Here is a 20,565-nt window from a genome sequence, read left to right on the forward strand (position 1 = left end):
ATTACTTTATGAAGAAATGAACAGTTCTTTGGTATATAGAGTTGTACATAATTCGGTGGGTGCAATTCTATGTAATATATCCCTTTTACACACACACACACACACACACACACAAGGTTAGCATTAATAGAACAACACATGGGAGACAAAATATAAGTTTCAATAAAACAAAGGCTTCATAAAAATCTGTGATCATAGGAAAACAGCTTATTTTTAATACTGTTAATACTTGTTGTTTAGTTGAATACTCTGTTGCTTCACAGCATGGAAAAAGCAAACAAATCACAAAAACAAACAATAGAATATAATTTTTTTTTTAATTTTTATAAATAACTTATCTGTTACAAAGACAGTTTACCCAGCTAAATCACAAAACCATCAACTCAAGATATCCAAATTAAGTTTTATTAATATAACAGGTAAAAACTGATTTGTCAATCTTCACATAGAACTGCAGATGAAGCTGAAAAACAAGGCCTCATTTTATAAACAAAATGCATTGAATGCAAGTGCTTTGGGTCTACTGCCTAATTACCTGGGATTGGCGTTTTTTTCCCCACTTAAAAAAAAAAAATGCAAAGCCTTCAAAACAAAGGCCTTTGTGCATTCATAGATCACTTGTAAAATTCCTAATAAAAATGTCCACTGGCAAATGTTTACAGTGGGTGACGGTCTACTTTGTCTCTTGCTACATTGTTAGCACTCCCTCCAGCCTCACTCTAAGTGCTGCTACATAATTCTTTGTGTGCTGTCTTTCATGCATACTGTACTGTAATTCCATTTTCTTGATCTGTTACATACATTCCTGATCGTGTGAATATTTTCCTTAAAAAAATAGATCATCAAAACAAAGAGATGCTTGAGGTTGCTTCAGTGTTCAAGTCTGATTTCTCTTTTCCAGCCTTTATTTCAGTTGTCCTACATATTGCTATCCTTGTTTTCTATAAATATGAGACTTCACCACAAAGTCAGGTTTAGAAACTGGCTGCCAAAACAGGAAAGCATTTAAAGTTCTTCAACAAAGCTGTATGATGCTGCTGCTGTTGATTTTGGCACTGTATGTACTTCCCCAATGAATCTCTCTTCAGGAGTCTGCAAGATACCCAGCAGATGAAGCAAGCTTAAACCAGATGCTGATCTGTTGGTGGGTTGAAAGTTTCTTAGTTTAAAGTTTCCTCATGCCAGACAAAATACTACCTTGTGTCACCCACCGTAAAACTCAGTGTACAGAGTGAACTATATGCATAACTCTTCCAACTTATCCTGCATTTTTACCACGCTGCATCTGCAGGTCTTCACAGATCATCAGCATTTACAAGAGCAATGTACAGAATGAGCAGAGGAAAGCTATTTTGTGCATAGTTTCTTATTAATGCTCTTACTTTAAGGCACTGCTTCTCTCAGATAAAAAGCTTAAAAAAGGGACATGATCGTGCTTAATTCACTTAAAGGGAAAAAAAGAAAGTTAACAAAAAGACTATTACACTATACATACAGAAGTACAAGAAAATAATAAAGGTGAAGAAAAGAAATCACTTAAAGCAGGCTCTACAGCTATGTACAGTAGGAAAAGCTTTGGGGTATTTCACTGTGTGTATTGTACAGACAACGCATGCAGTTTTTCCTTTTCATCTTTAGATGTGATTGTACGGATTCTGGCTTCACAGAGATGTTTTCAGGGAAGACAAGGCAAAGAGTACCACTGATTTGTGAAGTTCCTCCCTTTATCAAAGGCACCATGTGGCAGCAAACAGTTTAAATAGTTAAACCTTGTTCCTTTTAGATTTCCTCTGTGCATGTAGTGTTTCACTGAAAGCTCTGAAAACAAAAACTCTAGCTTCTATTCCTTTCCCCTGTCAAAATTCAGTAGTGACATCAGGGCACAGAAGAGGATGGGCAACACCCAAGCACTGAACATGGTGTGTATTACTGGGATACTGGTAATACTGTACATGGTTTAGGCAGCTGGCAACCAAGTCTTTCAGCAGATTACCTTTCAGCCGATGAATTTCAGCTGCCTGTGACACAACACTGAGGTATTACTAGCTCTGTGGGCTGACATTTAACATTAGCAAAATACCATCTTGTCAAACCTTCAATTTTACAAAAATCCTACGCATAAATGCTTTATTTGCCCCTCAATGACTGGATAGTTCCTTGCAGGTTTGCTGTCGTTTTTACAGAAGATAACGGGCCTGTTGGCTCAGAAATGCCTGGGCATTTCACACTGTTCACAGCGATTTAAGGCCGGATGATTTAAAAAAGTACAGGCAGTACAACTCCACTGAGCTCCCTCATCTTCATCTGTGTCTGGAACAGTCTTTGGTGTTTTCACAATGGACCTCTGATCTGTGGCATGAAAGAGATAAGATAAGCAGTTACTAACCAAGAACAGCATGGAAAGAATTCTGAGATGATTTTTTCAGTAACTGAGAACTGTCTTGCTCCTCGAGAACTGCACAGTTGTTACAAGTGACAGAGGTGGCTTTTTACCACTCCTTGACTACAGCTTGATAATTCAGCCAAGTGGCAAAAGGTCAAATTACAAAAAGCAAGTTTCCCATCCCTTCACCTCGCTTTCCTTCTGGTCTCAGTTTGAAGCCGTCATATGCAAATGAGATGAGATGAAGAAATTAACACAGGGAATATGCACAAAATTTAAAAGGACAATATGGAGCAGTCTAAAATTTCTTATCACATGAAATATATGTTCTCTGAACTTTTGACATATTTAACGTTTTGACCCTAGAGAGACTAACAGCAGCTCTTGCCAAAGTCAGATAAGCAGTCAGATACACTAAAGAAAAATCAGTGCCTTCCTCTGTCATTCTCTGTAGTACTCTTTCCAAGTGTACAAGTGCATCTTTTTGCATGGCTTGTAAGAAAACAATCCTTGACTATTTTAAAAGAGGAAAGATGACAAAGTGATTTCTGAAGTTAAGGGTTCCTGGTTTAGGCAACTGCAGCAGTCTCTTACCAAATTATTTCAACTACAGAACATCTCATTAGCAACCATCCACTTACTATAACTGCTGCAAAATGACAGAGACAGCTTTGGGAAGAACAATGCTTCATATTACAATTGTAAAAAGAATTATTTATCACTCTTTTCTGAACAGTGGAAACTCTGGTTATTTTTAAACTTACTGAAGGACCAAAAAGTAGTACTAATACCTTCATCTTTTCTTTCTTTACTAAAGAGAGGCTTTAGAGGATTATAAACCAGTCAGGGTTAACTTCGAATTTTCAAAATGGGTTTTACCAAAGTGTTGAACACAAATTTGTGAGGTCCTAAAAGATGAGTCAATGTGAATGTCAACAACTAGTCACAGAAAATTAAAACTCATTTTCCTCTTTGATGGGAAAGTAGCAATAGTATCTAGATTTATTTACTGTAAAGGGAACTACATAATTTACAGAACTTTTCATAAATTCTTTCGACAGTGATTTCTCATGGCTCAACTGTAAAACAACATGTCTAACAGGACTGCACATGGATTTGATTTTACTCAGTATTTTCCACTAACAGCTTGGATAAAGAAGCATAGCAAACTTAAAAAGCATGCATGACAACAGCAGTTTGGAGGGGTTACAAATAGTCTGGAGGACAAACATACCAATTTATCTAGGCCATTTTGAAATACAGAATGGTCGAAAGCCTGTAAGATGAGATTCTGTAAGGATAGTTACTGCTAACTACAAGGACCAATCACACACATGCACACACACACACACACACACACACACACACACACACACACACACACACACACATATTATGTGGGAAACCTCCTGGACAGAAATACTGCACAGCAACATTTAGGAATTATTTCATCCGACAGTCTGTTTATAGATCATAATATGCTGCTGCAAACAAGTTTAATTTCATTCCCTGCTTTATGTAACACACCAGAGGTAGTTATTCTATTTCGCTGAACATCCCATTAGAACAAAAAGCAAGGCGTATAACTCAAAATGAGAAATGACGTTCAAGACTGACTAACAAGCTTGGGAATATAATATGGCCAGCATCCCTCTCCTCTACAACTACCTAAAACTGTATTTAAAACTAGTATGAAGGATTTTTATGTAAAATTATTAATACAAATTTTACAGTAGCCAGGAAATCCTCCCAGTCTGGGTAACCAAACTGAATTCTAACACATAAATAAATCCACCCTTCACCAATGATGAAGTCATCTCTGCAAGTTTCACTCATCCCTAAGCAATAAATCTTGTTTATTTTTAAAAACGGATCCTTGTTTACTTAAACTACCTCCCAATATATTAGCCATCTTTAAACATATTGTATTTAATATACCCCTTTCTTGAAGGTGTGAACCCAGAGAGGAAATAAAAGCACACAAAAGTATATTTACTTTCAACGCAAATAAAATAGCAAGGTTTGTAAGCTTCTGAAAAAGTAACCTATTTCATAATTAACATTTAAACTAGATTCACAGAAAAGAACATCATGTTAGATGCAAGCCAGATTTTAGTATTAAAACCAAATTTAGCAGGTACAGTACCTTTGGGTTTTGGTGGCACCGGACCAAGAAATCCAATATTATCATAAAAATTATGAATAGCGCTGGGATTAAAATGTGGTCCTAAAAATGAAGAAAAAAGAAAAAGTGCAACAGTGTTTAAAAGAAACTTGGTACAAAAGCAAATCATTTTTTTCGGCAGTAATTCCAAGACATAGTGCTACTATTCACTTATTGGCATCAAGGTGTCAATAAAGACACGAGTGAGATATTGGTAGTGTCAACAATGCACTTAAAGAAATTTATTGCCTAAAACATGCAAGTAAAGACAGAAACAGAAACCAGGAACCCTGAGTCCTACTCCCTCGTTCTTAGCTGACAGACCAAACTCCTCAAATACCTCTTTTCTTCCACTCTCTTATTTTAAGGCATTTTAATAAAATATTTTGCCTGAGACTTTTTTAAAAAGTGGTAACTATATTGAAAGAGGTGTGCTATCTACTATGCAGTATATTATACACTTAGTGGAACTCCTAACTCCTGAAACATAGCTAGAACGCAGATATAGAATATCAATATATGCTATTTGAATATTGGATTTAAGGTGAAGTTTTCTGTGCATTACTTTCAGTACACCTGTTTACTTTCTTCTTATCTGCAGGTACACTGAAAGAGAACTTGCATGGCTCATGACTGAGCTGATCTAACTACCTGCTGCTGCCAAAAGCAGAAAGAATTAGTCCTTCTCTCTCAGTACCCCATTTATTCTTTCCTGTGCCTCTCCGACACATCAGCTGTAGCAGCCTTTTCCAGCAACCCAACTTTTCTTGGATTAGTGAGCAGAATCAGCTCTGCAAAGGGTCTAACAGCTAATATAGGGCAAGAGCACATTAAGTGGCAAAAGTAGGGAGCAGAGAGAGAGAAAAGGACCTCCCTTTTGGCAGCTTGTGGATTGGCTCAGCTGTCTCATAATTTCACCCTCATGACCAAAGGCTGCGTCCCTGCAGACAAGGAAGGTGGAAGCAAGAGAGCACAGTGGAAGTTACAGTTGCATTTTATATTTGTTAACTAGAGATGCTGAATACAAGACAGAAGAAGAGAAAGATGAGAGAAAGAGGAACACGTATATATGGCTATGTCATTTAGAGAATTACTTCCCCTCCCTCTTCTTTGATATTCAAATAACCAAACAGATTTTTTTCAGCATTTATTAAATAAACAGCATGACAAGTTTCTCACTTCTGAGCCAAGAACGAGACATGGATGACAGTGGGATTAGGAAAATAATAAACCCAACAAAAACAAAGGCTTAGAATACAATTACTTTATAGTTTCATTCAAACTTATGTGATAATTTTGCAAACAGTATATATACCCATCATTTACAACACAGCTACCTGGGATACATGAATCCAGTGAAAGAAGAAAGTAAAACCAATGTTTACAGTTGCTGATGTACTAAGAACATACTGTACCTCTTGCTTGAAAAAGATCAATCTCTTTGGTTAGGCAATCTATGTCTATCTGCAGCTGTCTGTTACAACTTCTTAACTGTTGCATTTCTTCCAGCTGAAAAAATAAATCTGCCTGTTAGACTAAATTTTCCCATTTTATTATCAGTTATCATTCACACGTAGGTAGACAGCATTTAGTTATTTTTGAAGTGAAGATAAAAGAATCTTCCTTTACAATGGCAAAGATTTCAGACTCACTGAATTCTTCTCTCTTATCAGACTTCGGAGCTGACTGAACAATTCAGACTGTGGTTAGACCACGGCCAGTGGTCTGCCAGATCACTGGCCTACCCTCTGGCACTGACAGCTGGTGTATTAACTAGTATACTGCTACATATACTGGTACACTGATGAAGAATAAAAAATACTTTGTGCAGAAAGCAGTATGAATCCTAAATTGTAGTCTGAGACTTTAGATGATCAGGCCTTTAACAACATCAGGAAGGACTACCAAATTCAAACCTTTGGTGACTACACTTAAAAGCAACACTGCATAAAGCAGTTGGTGAACTGAAAGGTCATGACTAAATAAAGCATATTTAATCTCTACTCTAAATTATGCTGCCCACCAGTGTAATTCTAGCTATAGTACCTATAACTAAATTCAATTATTAAATTCAAATTATTATTATTATTATTTTATGACAGACCATGCTTGTGGCTTAGGTTTATAGCCTACAGACATTTCAACTTACTGATGGAATTTGGGAAACAGAATTCGATCTTTTCAGGCGCCTTCGTGTTAGATTATTCTCCATTTCATTGACCTCTGATTTTAGTTTATCCAACTTTTTCTTTTGAATCTCTAGTTCTCGTTGAAGTCGCTCCATCCTGGCTTTCTGGTGTACCAGTAAAGCTGCAATACATAAAGTCCCATTTTATCTAATTTATTATCCTTCACATGGCAACATCAGATAACGATGAAAGTCAGTACTCTTTCGGGAAAATATAGATGAAAACATTTCTACAGATTACTGTTCCATTCTTTTTACAAGAAAAACCTCTGCTATAAGACAAAAGGAATTTTAATGCACGCTGCATTAAAATAAGACAAGTGAATACAATGAGAAAGTCGTTCAACGTAACAGACAATCACCCAAAATATAGCTGTAATTTGTAAAAAACAAACAAACAACCCTCAGCATGCACTTTTTCAAGAACGCAGTGGCTCTAATAGAATGACTACTGGAACTGAAACCAAACATTTCCTTGCATTGTATTCAACCTGATCATTGTCAAACACGTAGTATGAAGCAGATTTCAAAGAGATGCATCTGCTACAGAGTGCAATATATGCTAGGTATGAATTGAGATTGAGTTTTATTGTGATTGGGAATCAAACATAACCCAGTATTTTTTTCATAGAAGGATATATCAAGTGAAAACAAAACAGAAAATACTACAAGCAACACACTTGGTAAACATCAGCTGTATTTATTACGCAGGCTGGTGTATATGCCAATTTATCCCTAAACTATAGTGCAGGATCATTAGCTCAGCTTTTAACTTCTGATGCTGCTTACTATTCATAAGGAAAATGACATAAAGAGACCTAATTCAGAAACGGTGAAGTTAGCATTTAAACACAACTTTTTAAAGCTATAAAAACCACAGCAAGTAGCAGAATACGCCAACAAATGCATACTCAAAAAGTTTATTCCATTAAAGGTAGGTATACTGTTAAGTGTCACCATATGAGTATATAACATTGCTCAAAGCAATAATTGCTTTCTATATAAATGAAAAAAATTCATTAAATAAACCCAACAATCATTTCAACTTCTGTATCGTCATTCATTCATTAGATTACATTTCAAATGAATTTTAGTTATCAGTTTCAGAAACTATGGGCACCTTTATAGCATTGTGGAAATTATTAAAAAGTAGCAATACAAGGTGTTTAAAAAAAAAAAAGGAAAGAAAAGGCTGGAACTTTGCCTCACAAACAAAGCCTCTGGCTGGCATGTGAGGCTTAATTCATCCCAATTTCTTTTGGGTACAAAAAGTTTGAAGCTTGCTCTAATTTGGATGGTTAGGTTCCCTCATTAGTTGCAGAGAAAGAGGAAAAAAAAACACATTAAAAAGATGAAACTTTCCACATCTTCAGCAGGTAGACCTGCCATTTACGGCTATTCCTGCTCGTTCATTCCTTCACACATCACATTTTGTCTCTGAGAGGTTCTTCAAACAAAGGCACCATGCCAAACTATTTGTACTGTGTCATAGTAGCGTAAGGCCTTAGCCAGATTCATCCTAGGCCTTCAGTTGAGTCACATGTTGTATTCAAAAGATACTGAAATGACAGAGTGGTGCAAGTTTCTATCATCTCTTTCTGTTGATTTTAGAGATGTTTACATACATATTCAAACAGCCACTAGCCACACTCTGGTTAAAGCTGCAGCTGTGCTTTGATGTAGTGTAACAATGTAGCAACTGAAACCCCAAGATCCAGATTTTTGATGAAGACTGATTGAAGATCAGGTAAGGAGTCTCAAAATACAGCGTCCCCTCTCAAATACTCTTTTAGAAACAATCAAAGAAAGAAACTCTTCCCCATTTCTGAACTTTAATAACAACAAACGTAGCTGCAACTATGAAGAAAGGAAGTCCAAGACTACTCTACCCCTACTCTTGCTGGGAGAGCACAAACCTTTTCCTTCTACATTCGATTTCCACTTTTAGGTAGAATCTTCTATTTGCATTGCCTTGGTATTACTGTTAGGTCCTCAAAGTCCAGGCTATTGGTTTGGTCCTTGATCTGCAGCAATATAGCTGTGCTCTACAAAACAGACTCAGGATCCTTGCAGAGACACGTCAAACTATTAACATAGGCTGTTGGTTATTGAGTACACTGCAAAAGGTACATATGGAAGAGCACTGTCAGAGTATCTCCAGGACACCTTATGGTATGCATTCAAGAGTAAGACTACGGGCAAGGCTGCATCTTTGGAAGACTTTGCATGTTTTGTTCTCTTCTAGCTCTTCTTGTAAAGGGAAAGCAAATGCAGCTTCTCATTTCAACGTTTTCCAAGTTTGGAGGTTTAGAAGTTAGGCTGTCATTATGGAAAGGCACTGATGGATGGCTACACGCTTTTCATTTTCACATCACTTTAGAGACATGAGCCAATTCATTTTCCTGTCAGCTTCGTGACTATTTTACCATTCTATAATTTCAAATCCCAGTGGACTTTACACTCTCATAACAAAATTACTCTTATGATTAGAGAAGAATAACCATAAGAATATACTGTTATTCCAAACTTCTACTATTAAAAATAACTTGGATAAAGGACCGACAAGCCATTGGTTGAAGTGATGGCTTTTACATAATATATGATAATCTCGCTTAACTACCAATTTGGTAACTGTGGGGAAAAAAAAGGGGGGGGGTAACTAAAAGTCTTTCCCCCATGTCTCCCTCTTGCATTATTTATTAACAGAAGAAAGCAATTTAAGTTTTTAGCTCCCTCTAGTGTTGATTAGAGTAAGTGAAAGTGTCAGGAAACAAAACGTAAAGCACATCTCTGAATCAAATATTATTTAGCTACTAGCATTAGTTTACATTGTCCACCAGGAGACATTTAATGGGCTTTGATGGCACCGTTTTACTTGCAGGAATGAGGCTCTGTCTAAGTGGGTAGCACAGACACACCCAACTTTGCTCTGCACTGGCCAACTTGAAATACAAGCAGAAAGGCTCAGGCTTGTTTATTCAGACTTTCTTAAAAAGAAGCTATTTACTGTAAGCCTTCTAGCAGAAGTAGTACAAAGATTGCCTCCTTGATTCATTATTAGTGTACCACAATCTGAATGCATTTCATGCACAGCTTTTTAGTTATGTGCAAACGGGGTACTGTGCGCACATTCAATTTCTGCATTTTCACATTGATCAGATTGGCAGGAATGGTTCGCTCTGATTCTGTTAGTTTTCTGGCAGATGCCACTGTTTCGTTCACATTCAAAGTGTGCACTTTCCACAACAAAGGCTGTAGACCATGGATAAAGGCATCATGAAACTCTGGAGGACACAGGGTTATTGCTGCCTTACTAGAGACCTTTTCAAACAAGTACTGAATATACTTGTAAAACTAAAAGTTTGTACGTAAGCAGATTTGCAGATGCTTTGGGAAAAGTTAAATAACTACTGCTTTAGAGTGTCTTCTGCTATCTTAATTGTTTCTAAGAAAAATGCAAGTCTAAGGACACTAAATGATTTCATCCTATTCTAGAGACCTATAAGTAACAGGGAATTCTGGTAATTAGTGTCAGCAGGTATATGAAACACTGAGGACAGACTTCTGTATGTGCATATTTTCAAAATCTGTATTTTAAAGTGCACAAAATTAATCGGTCATTTAATAACTCATTTTAACAGTTTAAATTGATACTTCTGTTTTCTCTTTCCAATATTCTTTTCACTGAATTTTTAAAATAGAGCACCAGGCAAGAGTGGGGCCTGATATGCAGAATCAAAATAAAGCAGTATGTTTTTCTCAAATCACATTATGCAATGAATGGTAAGGCCTCTTGGAGCATGAGGCACAGTGCTCTCTCTCAAGTCTCTGTACAGATTGGTTAGAATGTTAAGAAATTTGTTTCCTGCAACATTTTTTCTTTTTAGAAACTTTAAAAACCTCCAAGACACAAAACTGATAACTGTGAAAAATGGCAAATTACTAAGCTAGTTTCCTCAACTAATATGTTTACATTAAAAAGGAAAAAAAAACACCTTTGTAGAGATGACCAAGTCTGTAACTATACATCCTCTCCCTTCCTCTAGTTAAAGGAAAAAAATGAAAGTATGTCAGACAGTCTAAAGTAGCATTGAACTAAGAGATTTCTAGTTAAGTTCTCTAGTATGGAAATATTAAGTTAGGAATTTAATTACCTAATTATACATTTTCCTGATAGGATGGCCTGCCTTTTCCATTGTATAGAGAGAATAAACTACTAAATAATAGTTTAGCCTCACTATTCAACATATGATTGCATGCATATTGACTGAACATATAACTATTTCTGAGTATGGAATTGTCAGTTTCTAACAGGATTTCTCTATGTTGTTCATCTATCAGGCACTTTATAGTAATAAAAAATAATTATCTATTGAAATCTCTGCTAAGTAATGGGGCACTGAGAGCAGGGAAGTGATACTAAATAGATTAGCATCAAAACCTATCCCGTTTTAGCTGTCCTGTCAGGCATGCTTCCAGCACTATTTTTCCAGCAACATTATTATTAATTCTTATCGACTTCATTAGTGCATGAGTGCTATCAACATTTCCACAAGTAAGTCTACAGGTTCTCAAGCTGGAATCCCAGAAAGAGAGGATCATGCAATTAGCAACTGCTTCTGAAGAGTTTGGTTACAGAGACTTTCTTGGCATCACGAAGTCAATGGTAGAGACAACCTGATATTCCAGAACAATAATCAATGTCTTGATTGCAGCTATTTCATTTGAGCAGTAGCCTTGGTACTTTTCACATTATACAATCTGTAATTCTGGCAGCAAACAAGACAAAGATCTGTGGCAGCCTTCTACTACCCACTGTGTCACTGCTCAGAACAGCAGAGGAAGACAAGGGAGAAAAACAGAAATGAATCACGAAAAGAAAGATCAGAAAAATCTATACAGATCATAATTGAAATAAAGTTCCTCAGATAGCTTTTATTCTGAAATTTCTTGATTTCTAGATCTTTGATTTCATAATTTTGTAACTTGCATAAGGAATTACACCTTTCTTGTGTATGTATCTGATAAACTTCCAAGAAATCTGGAAAAATAAATTCCACTGGGAACTAAACTGACCTTCCTGTGAGTCAATGTGGTTTCATATTCACAGAAGCAGCATGTGCCACTCTAATCAAGGAATTAATTGTAGGTTATAGATGGAGGTTTTTACTACCAAGTAGACAAGCCCTATGCTTTACCAGAGAGCCCCATGGCTATAGGCTGACAGGAGAATGGTATTCTTGAACCCCGATATCTGCCCCCCGTTCTGAGGGAAGCAGATAACTCTCTAGCGGCCAAAGGTCATCTTGTTCTTGACGAAACTTGAGCTCTTTATCCCACTTCATCGCCAACCTGAAATCCTTACTGCAGATTATCCTTTTAGATCACTGTTCCCATCCTGCCTTTTGCCATCAAGCTCAGCTCCTCATACCTAGGCATTCTAGTAGGGGACATTATCTCTATCTGGATAGGAATCAGGTGATAGAATAGAAAAAGGAATATTCCTGCTATTAGTTCCTCTGCTTTTCACCAAAACAACTATGGTGGCAGGCAGTAGCACTTTCAGATAGGTCTAACGCACCTTCTTGTGCTTTTGGGCTGGACCACGCACATGAATTTATTCCCCTGGAACAAAGCAAAATAAATGTCCTTTGACACCAAAGCAACTCCACCTACCACATTCCTTCTATCCCAAGCCAGTTGCAATTCTCTCTGCCAAAATAAGGAGCATTCTGGGCAGAAATGGAAAAGTTGATGAAAATGCATTTTTCTCTAATCATAGCCAGAGAAACTACTCATCTGTTCTGACTAAAATTAAAATGAGACAAGCATCTAGCACAGAAGGTTTCTGCACATAGTCTGACAAAATTATAAGCAGCTTAGAACACAGCCTAATGATCAAAAGCGTCAAGTAATCCAAAACACTTAGTGTGTAAAAATTGATTTTTTTTTTTTTAATAAAGAGCCAAGTTTATATGCAATAATTAGGACTTCTGGACATCAAGGTCATATCAATAAGTCAATCACTTACTTCTCAACTTGTGAAAGATTAAACACAAAACAAAAATTAAGAAGTACTGCGGTTCATGCAACAAAACTGAAGACAACATATACCAGAAACCTGAATGCTTCTAAATGTAAAGAACTTTGGAAGCACAAGCCTACTCTATGTATGAGTGAAGGACTCAAAACAAAAGGAAGGTGCTTCCTAAAGGTCATCACATAGACAAAGAGTGCTACAGCCCATGTCGCACATCTGCACTTGATCTGAAAACTTGGGTTTTATCTTAGCTTTAGGAACAACTGGGCCCCACAGCAGATGCAAGCCAGCCAACACTTCTGAACTTTAGGCTACACAGCAGAAATGGGCTCCTCAAGCTTGCCTCAGATTGACAAACTAGATGCTGATACCCTACAGCCTGTAGAATTGTACAGGAAGTCAGACTACAGTAGCCATTACTGTCGGGGTGCAAGAGATACAGAGCTTGACCTGGAGAAGTCAATCCCATCAGAAAGTCAGAACAGGAGAAAGGGACACCCTCCTACAAGTAGCTAAAATGAAGGGTGCTTGAGAACCGAGTTTCTGATATATGTAAATGAGTAACAATGAGATTCATCTTGCTTCATTTATGGTCATCTAAAGTCCTCTAGGACTAAAATAGACAGCCAAGTCTCCCTTTACAGTAAGGAAAGAGAATGCTACTGCCAAAGGGCAATTTGTCTTACTCATCCACACACGAATCACTTTCCAAAGTTCTTCAACTCTCCCTTGCTCACAAGAGACAGTCTAGGATGATTAGTTTTTTTGATTTGGACAACTAAATTTTAGACATTTGAGTTCGGGTGGGATTTATCTTGCCAAAGATATGATTACCTCCAGAGAACAAGTTATAAACAGTTTTTGTTTGCCTCATTACTACGGTACTTCAGATGTGGACCGGGCTTTTACTGTCCTGATCACTGTACCTACACAAACCAGAAAGGCTAAACTAATTGAGACTGTTTATGGGAGTCTTGGAACAAGCCAATCTTTTAATATTGAATTAGTCGCTAAGTCCAAAGACTCATTTCTAAGACTCATTAGACATCTTCATTAATACTCATGGATTTTTTTTTTGCATAAACCCTCAAATTGGTAACAAACACATGCAAAAACATGGAAGCAGAAGTAAAAAGATCAATGAATTGGGTTGCTGTATCACATATTTTAAGTTCTACCCTCCCTTTACACCACTGATCATTTAAAACAGCTTTCTTTAGTATGTGGGTTCTTCTTGCATTTAATAAGAGAAGTACCAGAACTTTAACCATTTTATTGTCAAGCACGCATAAGGAAACACTGAGGCAAACATTTCCTCCCACTAATTGCTTCTGAAATCTGCTTTCCTGGCTTCTTAAATAACACTTACAAGAAGAAGAAGAAGAAAAAGGGGGGAAAAAAGGAACCTTATCCAATAGAATATTAATTGATTCAAGAATCTGCCAGTAACCTTGTAACTTTAAGTTGTTACAACAAATTGAACAAGCTTATATGTTTGTTTCAGGACAACATAAAAATGAAAATGCTATGACTCCACTTCATTAAACAGATAACATATCTAGTTTAGACAAAAAAAAAGAATTATCTCCAAATATCCAGTTACATGTCTTCACCATAAGAAGAAATCTATGACTTGCTTAATTTCTTTAATTTAAGAAATGCTTAAGAATGCTAAAGCCGAAGATACTGTATTAACATCACAAAGGCCGATCAACTCTTTCCTTCTGTTCTGTAATATACATGCTGAATTGACAACCAGGTTGAAATCTCTACTATTTACATTAAGAATATTACCTTGTGTGTAGGCAGCATCATCAGATCCCATACTCAGTTTCCGTGCATCACTGATCCTATCCACATGTGCTAAAACAGGGTCAGTTAGATGCTGGATACCCTCTGGTTCAACATAGTGATCAGGAAGGTTTAGAAGATTTGTAGGTTCAAAGGTTGGGGACACTACCCCTGGAGAAACTGCAGGGGGCTTATTTGGAGAAACTGTAATTTTAAAAGTATATTTTGTGTTAGGCTGCGTGACCACCACTCGAGGAGAGGTTGCAGTGGTGCTGTTGCCCACTGCTCGACTCTTGGGTGGATGGTGATGAATAAATGCAGGACCCATGCTTACTTGACCAGACATATTCCTAGAAGCAGTAGATACTCCAGGGTTTGTTGATATGAAAAGCGTGGGCTGGTTCCGCACAACTTGATCATCCCCTGTTGTGGCATTTGCTGAAATGTAGACCTTAGGCTGACCGCGTGTGATCACTTCATCGGTATTTGGTGGACTGGCCGATATGTAAACAGTGGGTTGACTTCTACTTAATGTCTGGCTGTTGAGGGAAGAGGGAGTAGTGGAAGTGCGAGGGCCAGTTGAGCGCAACTTAGAAGAACTGTTTCTTTGTGGTGGTTCAAGTTTGATTTCAATCTGGTTTTTGCGAGGTCCTGTGGATATATTCTGAATGTTGTATTGGCTATGAGTAGATGACTGCGAGCTACCAGATGAATGAATCATAGGCGCTTGTGGAGTAGTAGGAGAACTGATAGGCATATAGACATGAGAAGTCTGGTGGCCTTGCTGATTTGGCTGCGTTGAGTGTTGCGATGAGGTATGTGGCGTAGTATTGGATGTAGGAAGAGTAGTCCAGGGACTTGGCTGCGAAGGCTGGTAGACTTGCTGAGGGTGCATGGGATTAAACTGAGATGCCCAGCCTGGCTGCTGCTGTGTCTGTCGAGCTGTACCACTAGGAGCTGTGATATAAGGCCTAATATAGATTGAATTTCCCTGTGGACTGTTAAGAACAGGAGGAGGTACACCATGTATGTGCAAAGATGTAGGGGTATTGCGGCCAGGCTGAATATTTGGGGCTAAAGTTACCATAATGGGGTTGAATCTAGGTGTTTGTTGAGACAAGCTAGATACTCCCTTGCTGCCTAGGTGAAATCCAAGATGTTGCCCTGGATTAGAAGTACTAACTGTATTAGACATTCCAAAGACATTAAATCCTTGTGGAACCTGCGCAGGTGCTGTCTGTGGTTCCTGTTGAAATAGTTCATTGTTGGGGTGACTGGTTTGAAGGTGTCCATCACTAACGCTGTGAGCTAGAGTCCTGCTTCCATTCATTCTACTTCCTTCTCTTCCATAGTGACACACGTTCTGTGACTGCAAATCCAAGTTAAGAGATGTCATGTGATTTCGTAGTCCGGGAATCCCAGAATCATCCGAAAAGCCTAGGTCTCCTTCACCGTAGAGATACTTTGTGCTCTCCTGAGAGAGAACTGCACAACAGGCATCCAAATTGTTGTTGTTCTATAAAAAGAGAGACAAAAGTTTGAAGTTAGTGATAAAATACTGTCATGGTTAGATATATATTCATTGATTCATCATTGAAAAGTTAATAATGCAGCATCAAATGGAAAGCTTTTAGGTGGTTGGCCAGCACAGGTGCTACACATGCACAAGGGGCTTGCATGTGAAGCTTACTATTTTGAGAACTGTGATTCAGTCACTGGCACCAAGGGTGGAGGTCTGCATTGTTGCTGAAGTAGTGACAGGGAGATCTTGGACCTTGACAAGCTAACACGATACAGTATGGTACACCTTGGATGAATACTTTTGCCATTCTTCCCCATTTCAGAACAATCTTCAGCAATGACCAAGTTTCTGGCTTGAGGGGCAAAATGACAGAAGGAATGCCTTCACAGTACCTGTATATTACTGGTAAATAACTTAAAAAAACAAACAAAAACAGAACATGTTCATTTTAAATGTTTTCCCAAGCTCTTCAGTACCTGTTATACATTACCTCCTGCTGCAAATAAAAAGTAAACTTTATGAAAAGAAACATGCAGACCAAAAGAAAAGCTGCACAGGAGTACATGGCTTAAACTTTACATAAAAATTCAGTTTATACACATACAGCACATAATTACTCTTTCACAAGACAAAACTATTAATGGAAAACTCAGGGGACATTTAAACATTCATTTTAAACCAGTGTTTCCAAAGCTCAAAAAAAAAAAAAAACCCAAAACCCCCCACCCTTGCATTTGTATAAAGTTACTCTATAAAACCTGTAATATGACGACTTAAAACAATAAACCCCCAACTCTATACCTACCTAATACACCTTTTAAAAATATTTCAAAAGTAAACTGCTAATACCTCTTTTGTTTGTCCATAAATTTAATAATATTGTACCTAGATTTCCCCAATTTAGTTTTCCACATAAGGACTTTCAAAAAAGAGTGAACATGCATAGGTGGCATTTCAGAACATTCTGCTCTGTTCATATTACTTCATATTACTGTTCTTACCAAAAAATTTGAAGAAATAAAGGTTAATACCTTCAGTCAGAAAAGCACCTGTTATGGCCCAGACACTAACTAAACAAATGCATCCCAACACACAAAACCAGCCACTAGAAAGAATGCAGGTGATCAAGAGAAAAATGCATATGCAATATAGTAAAAAAATATTATCAGAAATTTAGTTAAAGAATACACAAGCCAGAAAAATTCATCCATGCTACATGCTTTGTATCACGTTATTTTTGTTAAAGCAGCAGATAGTAGCTCTCATCCTCCAACCAGGATAAAAGCTCACGGACAGCTGTTCAGACACACCAAGACTGTCTCTAAAAAGTTTACCAAAAGAAGAAAAAGATAGAACATAACAGAAGTGGGAGAACAAGGCAAAATTCCACCCACAAAACCAAAATTGTGTTGATACAGGCCAGATGCAGTTCTAAATTTCTTAAAAACAAAACGAAAAAAGCCCAAACTCTTTAAAAATAACAGGATTCCCTGAAGGCCATCTAACTAGCCAATTATGGATAAGATTTGTTGCAGAAGAGTCTTGAGAGATATGAAAATGGGTCAAATGATGATATGCATATTGGCTCTAACTTGGAACAAGCACAAGAGGGCAAAGTAATCAAATTAAGTTAGTGGTGAAGGGTAATGCACTTAGAATGCTGGGTGAGTAAGAAAAGAATAGCCTTGTATTTGTTGCAAAGAAGAAAAGGGAGCAAGAAAAGGGACAGAGGTAGGATGCCACAGAATAACAAGCTCGAAGGATCTTAGAAGCAGAATTTTACATGAACTGAAGTGAATTAAAATTATTAACAGAAAGGCCAAAAATACCAAACAAAAAAGGAACAGGCCAAGCTTGCAAGGCCCTTACATTCAACTTGAATGCATTTCTTTGGACAATTTTTTTTCTTTTTTAAGACTGCATCTAATCAATTCCAAAATTTCAGTGACGTCAATGAGCAAATTGGAGAACTCAAAGGGGAAACGGGGGCACATGGAACCCCTGGCATCTTCTGGTTGGCAGAGGCAGAGTTTCAACCGCTTCTAGCTCTTTATAGATCACAGAACCGGTTGATGGCAGAATTGAGCATATTCCAGCATAACAATACCCCTCATCTTAGCTCTGCCCATGTCTCAATTGAGTTTAAAATGTTGGCACCCTGAAAGAGAAAGAAAAAAAAAAGAAAGAATAAGAATGTTGGAGGGAAATGAGGAAGCAAGGACAGGACGTAGACTTGAGGAGCAGGTGGTTATAAAATGCCCCAGACATAAAAAAGAATAATGGGCGACAATGCCCCGGGAATGGGGAAGCTGCAGTGAGACCCTGAAACAAAGGGCAGGGGAGAGGGGCGATTTGAATATAGGAAGCTTGTTGGGAAGAATGGAGGGATGCAAAACCTTCCAGAAACCCTCAATGCACTCACAGCCCAAGAAAGCAGTAAAATGTTACACTCCCTAAATTACACAGGTTTAAATTTCATCCTATTAAATTTTTGCTGGTCCTCTGGTTTCAGTATACTAGATTTTGTTTGTATATTTTAAACGGTGGGCTATTCATCTTCAAGAATTTTTCATACTGTGTCCTGAAGCTTTTCTTTATAAGCATATAATACTGTATAAGTCTTCCTTTGTAAAAAAGCTAAAAACACTTCTCTAAAAAAATTTCAAAGGCCTGAGATGTATACAACTTTCCTACACAATTCCTAACATGAAGAATTTCTTCCGTTTAAGTTATTTCAGATTTTCTTTTGGCATTTTATACTTCCTAGTTTAAAAACAAATTCACCTTAACATGTGATGCTTGCCATCGGGAGCTGCAGGCAAGGCAAATTAAGCCTTTCTTGTATCTGAAAAGATACTCAGCTAAATCTAACTTAAACAATAGTTACTACGTTTATCAGAAATCCCTTCCACTATGCTACGGAACTCTGGACTTGGGCACTGCTCCTATAGTATTGCAAACAGATGTAGAAGTGCTCTCAGATTCTGCTTTCCAAACTTCACCAACAGTCCCAGTGCAAAATTTCCTGGTTTAAAAAGGTGATTTTTTTTTAAAATTAACTTAAAGTGGTAGCATAGCTAGAAAAGCTAGAAACCTTGCTGATTCAGAGAAACCAGAACTCATGCAATTTTTAGAGAACCATCAATCTGTCAAGATTTTGTTGGCTAGTCTTAGAAATTCAACCTTACATAAACTGGTATGTTTTTAAATAAGTAACTTTCTAGTGTATGAATCAGCCTAATAATACTGCGCATAAGCAACATTAATTACCCAGCACAATTTGTTTTTCTTTAAAATCCATTCATGAAAACTGACATAAAAAAACCTTGAAAACCTCAAACTTTCCTCCCATATCTCTGTCAAAGTATTTGTGATGTGCAACATCTTTTCCTCACAGTTTCAGGGCTCCCTATTAAAAAAAAAAATCCATTGTATTCAATGTTACAAAGACTGCTGAGTATATCAAGAGCCCCGCATTCGCTTTTAACTCTATTGAGAACTATGTCCAAAAGATGAAGACTGAGGCATTCATTCTGTCTAGTCTATTAACATTACCCAATGACCAATTTTCATGCTAGAACAAAACTGTACTTGTAATATAAAAATTACAGATTAGTCCTCCAAAGATTTAAATGTAAAGATGGTGGCATAAAATTCTGAGAACAAATACAGGCAGTCTATGGTCTGGTTCAGTTTCCTTCAGCTAAATAATTAGAGGGAAAGGGTTGGGGAAAGCTTGAAACATCACAAATCCAAGCAGAGTTTTGCCCTCTTGCAAATTAAAAACAATCAAGGAATTTTCTTGAGAACTACAATTTTCACAAACTCTCACTCTGGTATGAACATAGAGTCATGATAAAGTCTTGAAAATACAAATATTAAACTGGCACATGCACATTTCTACTGTCAATGACACAGAGGCACAACATTGTCTGGAGGCGTGTGTGTGTGTATATATATATATATACACACACATTCACAAAGAATGTTGATTGTCTTTTATATATATATATATATATATATATATAAATACATATAGTCTGTCTGTCTCTTTCTCTCTATATAAAAAGACAATCAACATTCTTAACATCATAACCATATCATAGCCACAGATGTCATAGTCAAACTCCAGAGATGGCTAGCTTCTGGAAACTCATGGCCCATCTTTTTCCCCAATCAAGCTGTGTATACTGATGATCAACATAACTATTCAGGCAATCCTCTATTATCCAGAGTACTGAAAGGCTAGAATACCTTGGATAATGAAAAAACCCAGTCAATATGGATGCTGTGGGATCACTGCAAAATGCAAAGCAAACACATTTAAGTGCACAGAGTTAAGCAAGACTATCAGCATTTGTTAGTTCCAAGCACTTAAAAGTGCCCCTATAACATGCTTTCTCAAGCTTTGGACAGGCATATTAACCCATTTGCCAATACAACTAATCAATGTATGATGCTATAGAGTGGAAATGAT

At 37.3% G+C, this 20,565-nt stretch overlaps 1 protein-coding gene across 2 annotated transcripts in view; it reads right to left on the reverse strand.

The window, feature by feature from the left end:
• Positions 1-298: 298 nt before the first annotated feature.
• TAB2 (TGF-beta activated kinase 1 (MAP3K7) binding protein 2) overlaps positions 299-20,565 on the reverse strand; it is a 72,073-nt gene continuing 51,806 nt past the window's right edge. Inside the window, exons 2-7 of one of the 2 annotated variants that reach the window (XM_064509182.1) lie at positions 16,257-16,501; positions 14,570-16,082; positions 6,697-6,857; positions 5,963-6,056; positions 4,530-4,610; positions 299-2,349 (exon numbers count right to left, since the gene is read on the reverse strand). In XM_064509182.1, coding sequence (XP_064365252.1) covers positions 2,204-2,349; positions 4,530-4,610; positions 5,963-6,056; positions 6,697-6,857; positions 14,570-15,962 — 1,875 coding nt within the window. In that variant the 5' untranslated portion in view covers positions 15,963-16,082; positions 16,257-16,501 and the 3' untranslated portion in view covers positions 299-2,203. The remainder of the gene's footprint in view (positions 2,350-4,529; positions 4,611-5,962; positions 6,057-6,696; positions 6,858-14,569; positions 16,083-16,256; positions 16,502-20,565) is intronic. The other variant, XM_064509181.1, reaches the window with a different exon arrangement.

This window comes from Dromaius novaehollandiae, chromosome 3 (genome assembly GCF_036370855.1).
Source record: "Dromaius novaehollandiae isolate bDroNov1 chromosome 3, bDroNov1.hap1, whole genome shotgun sequence".
In the NCBI taxonomy this organism is placed as follows: domain Eukaryota; kingdom Metazoa; phylum Chordata; class Aves; order Casuariiformes; family Dromaiidae; genus Dromaius; species Dromaius novaehollandiae.